Here is a 5342-nt window from a genome sequence, read left to right as displayed (position 1 = left end):
TGATGGAACTGAAATTCTAGAAAACCATGCAAAAGGAATATGTCATACGAAAATAAGGAGTCATACATAAGATCTGGCCATTAGCCCTGTTTCTGATATCCCGGATAGAAAATTCAAAAGCATTAGTAGGTCAAATTGTAACACAAAAGAAGCAACTCTAAAGTGGACAAAATTACAATCAACATCTCATTTGGTGACTGGATGTTATCCTGTCTCCCCCCTCCTCACCGCCATAAGATGATGTGCAAAATTGTGAAATTCTGTTAGACTTCTTTCTCTGCCAGTGGCTATAGGATACCTTCCACCTTTCCAAGTGTATATAGCAGTGTAAAATGAAAGGCTGAAATAATTTGGACTTGGGAGGAAGTAAAGTCCTGCCTCTCATTGATGCAGGTGGAACTGCATCAAACATGGGGCATACAATATTCTTTGACAACTACTTTACATTCCTGAAATTGGTAAGCCATCTGGCTTCAAAGGGAATAAGTGCAACAGGGACATTTCAAGAAAACCAGACAGAGAAGTGCCTCCTTTAAAGAAAGGCAGACGGGAAAACGAAGGGGATCATACGACTGCAGGAGTTTTGGTGATGCATTGCTGGTGCACTGGAATGACAACAGTGTTGCCACTGCTGGTACGAACTATAAACAGAGATAAGCAGTGCATCAAGGTGGTCCGGTGTAAACAAATATGAAAAGTGTCTGTACCGCAATGAAAGCTGTTCAAGTCCTATAGTGGCATCCGAAGAGTGGATCAGCTTGACCAGATTGGACTTCACCTGAAATGCTTCTGTGGATATCATAATCAGTAAATACATAATCATAAATAGCGCATACAGTATTGTGACAAGTATTTAGTGGAATTGTAGATCTACTTTACAGTGTATATTGGATAAGATAATCCAACTCTCTAACACTACCTAACTTGCAACATTATTGTACAATATAATGCTGAGTAACTAGTATTGTTGTACTGACCTGAGTGCATAGTGTCCGATATATCGGATGGCCTGTGTGAATAAAACTATCACTTGTATGAACTTTCTGATGTTGGAACATGTTCCTGCAATTTTATTAAGAGTGGAAACGTGTAGATGAAATAAACACAAAAAATTAACTTTATGCACTAATGGGTTAATTGATCTCTTGTGTCATACTCTGAGACACCATACGCCCACGTACTTATAAGTATCTAACTTACTTGTGGAGACAAACTGCATCTTGTTATACGAAGGGTGTACTATATTGTTTTACACTTTACTTTTTTTTTTTTTTCTACCCAACTGAAGTACATTACACATCGGTTGTTACGGCCACCTTCTCAACATAATTTCCTTGTAACTGTATGCAATTTTCCCATCGATGTATCAGTCTCTCCAGACCTTCCTGAAACCATTCTTTCGGAGTGCTGCGTACACATGCCTTGACAGCTTTGTCCAGTTCTACGTCAGCTAGTTGCAAAAGTTCTCTGCACACATCCACATGCCTCTGCTTTTTTGTCTGCAGACAAAGAGTTTTTTTTTTTTTTTGTTTTTGCTAGGGGCTTTACGTCGCACCGACACAGATAGGTCTTATGGCGACGAGACAAGAGTCTAGGCACCCACGTGGATGACACCTTCCCCAACTGTAAGTGGCCGTGCACGTTCCGTTGCAGGGTGTTTTGGCTAATTTCCGTGGCTGCCTCCATTTCCGTAAATGTGATGCATTTGTTTCCTTGAATGGCCTGTTTGACCCGGGCAATGTTGACTGGTGTTGACACTGTCACATTCCTTCCAGAACTGGTTCCCTTCTCCACCAATGTGCGCCCGGTTTTCCAACCTTCCACCCCGTTGTAAACTGTTTTCCGTGACGGCGCATGTTATCCACGGACTGCCACCAAGTGCTAATGAATTTCTGCAGCGGTCACGCTTTCTTTCCATAGGAACCAAGTCGTACAGCGCTGTCCCTAACAGTTGCTTTCCATGATGTCCGCTCCTACGCTGACAGTGTTGTTATGAAATGGCTATGACGAGTGCATTCGTTGGTCACTGTGCGCGTGCTGCTACCAAACGGTGGAACAAGACACTAGTTATACGTCATCACCTTCAAAAGTGAAATGTCAACCATACCCGGACGTACAAAAAATAAAGTATAAAACAATATAGTACGCTCCTTGTACTTCTCCCCAGTCCTCTGTCCCCTAGTCATCAACACACTGTGTTCACATGAATCTAATGCACACCCCAATTCTGAAAGGCTTGAAAAAAGTTTGGTTGCGTTTAATGCACAGCTGAAAAATTTAACTTTACTGTATACAATAATGAATTCCATTTATGGACTTCCTAGTGTTACATCATCGGTACATCAACATGACTTTTTATGACAATGACTTTGAGTTACAATTTCCTCCCCTCCTTTCTGCTACAAATTTCAAAACCTCTTCGTCCACCTCAAGAAGTCTTCCTTTTGCAGACTACATTGAATTTCTTGCTGCTTGACCATTTCCATGGGTTTCTGCATAACCCTCCCCACACACACACACACTCTCTCTCTCTCTCTTTCGTTTGAAGCTCACTTTATATGAAACCTTTCTCTTTTAATCTTCCATTTCTTGATTAAGTCACAATGAAGCTTTTATTATAAAAAATGCCTTCAAAAATAGCCTACATTATTGGTTGAGGCGCTGGCCTCCTGACCCCAACTTGGCAGGTTTGATCCTGGCTCAGTCCGGTGGTATTTGAAGGTGCTCAAATATGTCAGCCTTGTGTTGGTAGATTTATTGGCACGTAAAAGAACTCCTGCGGGACTAAATTCCGGCACCTTGGCGTCTTCGAAAACTGTAAAATGTAGTTAGTGGGACGTAAAGCAAATAACATTAATTACTATTATTAATCTGCACCTCGATTTAGGAGACTAAATTTGGCTGCAGAAAGTGTGCATTAGACAATTTGCTTTATGTCGCACTGACACAGATAGGTCTTATGGTGACAATGGGATAGGAAAAGGGTAGGAGTGGGAAGGAAGCGAGAGTGGGGTTCATACCCACTATCTCCCGAACGCAAGCTCACAGCTGTGTGTCCCTAACCGCACGGCTAACTTGCTCGGTGTGTTTATCAGATTTGACAAAATACCATAGTTTTAAATAGGCTACAAAATTAAGTTTCCGCACTAGAAATCACCATTTGATTACCACCGATTAGGAATATAGTGTAGACTTCTCAATCTAGAAAACCAGCATTTCGTCCCACTGCAGCAGTGGGCTCGTCAATTGGAATGCCACTCCTTCCCTTCAAATGTCATATTTCTCCTTCCAAAGCACTGTCACATCATGGAGTGTGATCAGAAACTTACAATGGTAACTGAACAGTTTACTAGCTTATCGTGGGAAGGTGTGGCATTCTAACTGATGAACCCATTGCTACACTGGTATGAAATGCTAGTTCTCTAGATTGATAAGTCAGTGCACTTTCAATTCATTAAAACAATGTTTTAAGATGGGCTGAGTGGCTCCAGCAGTTTAGTGCTGACTAATTCCTTAGGTTTCTTTGCTTGGCATACTAGAAGTAAATTTGGTGATAAATTAATCTAGGAACCAAACAAATCCTCAATTGATAGCAGTGCCTATGAACTTGGTATGTCCCTAAAAACAAATGATCATTATACAGCAGTATGTGTGGGCTGGGGAGTGTGCTTCATTCTTTAACTTTTACTACCAAATCTTGTGTGGATTGACCTTGGCAACCAGAAATTGCTTCATTCTCAGAAACAAATTATTTTAATTTAATTTAGGACCTATTGCATCCACTCTAGTCACACCATGACTGAAATAACAATATCCAACCAATTCCACAGTGAATAATGAATTAATGAAACTTGAAATATTTTTACAAACATGCATTATCACAGCTTTAATTCATTCATTTTACCAACTGTCAACCACATTCTCATACCTGTTTTTAAACAAAACATCATAATTCTCATGGTTATGTAGAGTAGAAGTGAACTCAGCTATGATGGAAGTAAGTTACCTACTAAACATATAGGCCTAACCACATACAATGATACAGAACTTTATGCTGAGATCTCAATTCCTGAAAAATATTTTTATTTAGGCCTACTTCAGTTGTACGCAGCATTCTGTACCTGGGTATTCTGGCAGATTCAGACCATATTTCTTTTCTAATGCTGGTGGAACAAAACGTCCACCTAAATAGTGAAATTTCCCTTCAAAGTTTTCAGCACACTTTTTAGGAGCTGTAAGAGATATGAGCAATTCAGGTTTGATTGCACCACTTGAAGGAGGCCCAGTTTCCACGTTCCAACCACTAGGAATATCAACACTGCACACTGGTGCCTTGGTTTTCTCCAAAGTTTCCAAAACAGCAGCAAAATCTGGTCGAACTGGTGGCTTAAAGCTAAATCCAAACAAGGCATCAACAACCAAGCCACAGTCTTCATCAAGTTCTTGGACTGATGGCATCGTATCGAGCAATGGTATATCCATTGACAAACACTGAACAGTCAAGTTTTTGTACAGAGGTTTGTCCGTTCTCTTAGGGTAAAATATGGACGGACAATATCCGAACAATTTCAAGTGCCTTGCACACACAAGACCATCACCACCGTTGTTACCTGGCCCACAACAGACGACGACAGTCCTGTTTGTAAGTTGCTTTAAGGGATAGCATTTAGCAATGGACACAGCACAACTAAGCCCAGCCAATTCCATGAGCTGGTCTACACTATACTGGTACTCGTTGAACAGTTCCAGATCTATATTTATAGCCTCTTCCTGATTCAAGTATTTCACCATGCTTTTTTGAGAATACCTGCGCTTCGATAAGATGGTAATTCCGGTAGTTATTTGCTTTATGGAGCGACTTCTAAACACCGACACAAACGTCATACAATCACTTCCGATTCAAAGCAGCAAAGTCAAAAGGATATAATAAAACAATTCCTCGATACTGAAGTATTCTGCTTCAAAGTGTTTTCAAACAAGGAACAGTTTATACATAACCTCAAAATGAACGTAAATATTTCCAAGTACAGTATACAGTACTCTTCTTCTTCTACTTCTACTTGAAAGTTTAATGGGCACCTTTTTTTTTTACAGGACCCAACCTCCATATATCAAATTTCCCGTAGATTTACCTGTTAATCTATGGAAATTAAATTAAATCTCGATTTTTGCTATATTTTCTTACCACGGCCGCGGTAGTATCAAATACAAAAGAGACAATACGCGACACTTCTTCATTTATCCTTGATCAAATGGGAAACAATTCGCAAGTGACGCTCCTAGTGGCGTGACCTGGAAATTCGTGCTAAATTCAAATATCAGTGGAAATGCATACGGAAATC

The 5342-nt window shown here is 40.2% G+C and overlaps 1 protein-coding gene across 1 annotated transcript; it reads right to left on the bottom strand.

The window, feature by feature from the left end:
* Positions 1 to 3734: 3734 nt before the first annotated feature.
* On the bottom strand, positions 3735 to 5053 carry Naxe (NAD(P)HX epimerase). The gene has a single exon (XM_067154113.2). It carries the CDS (start codon positions 4882 to 4884, stop codon positions 4093 to 4095), a length of 792 nt encoding a protein of 263 aa, XP_067010214.1. The 5' UTR covers positions 4885 to 5053; the 3' UTR covers positions 3735 to 4092.
* Positions 5054 to 5342: the final 289 nt, after the last annotated feature.

Source organism: Anabrus simplex, chromosome 9 (assembly GCF_040414725.1).
Source record: "Anabrus simplex isolate iqAnaSimp1 chromosome 9, ASM4041472v1, whole genome shotgun sequence".
NCBI lineage: Eukaryota > Metazoa > Arthropoda > Insecta > Orthoptera > Tettigoniidae > Anabrus > Anabrus simplex.
This window is presented reverse-complemented; position numbering and strand designations above follow the sequence as displayed.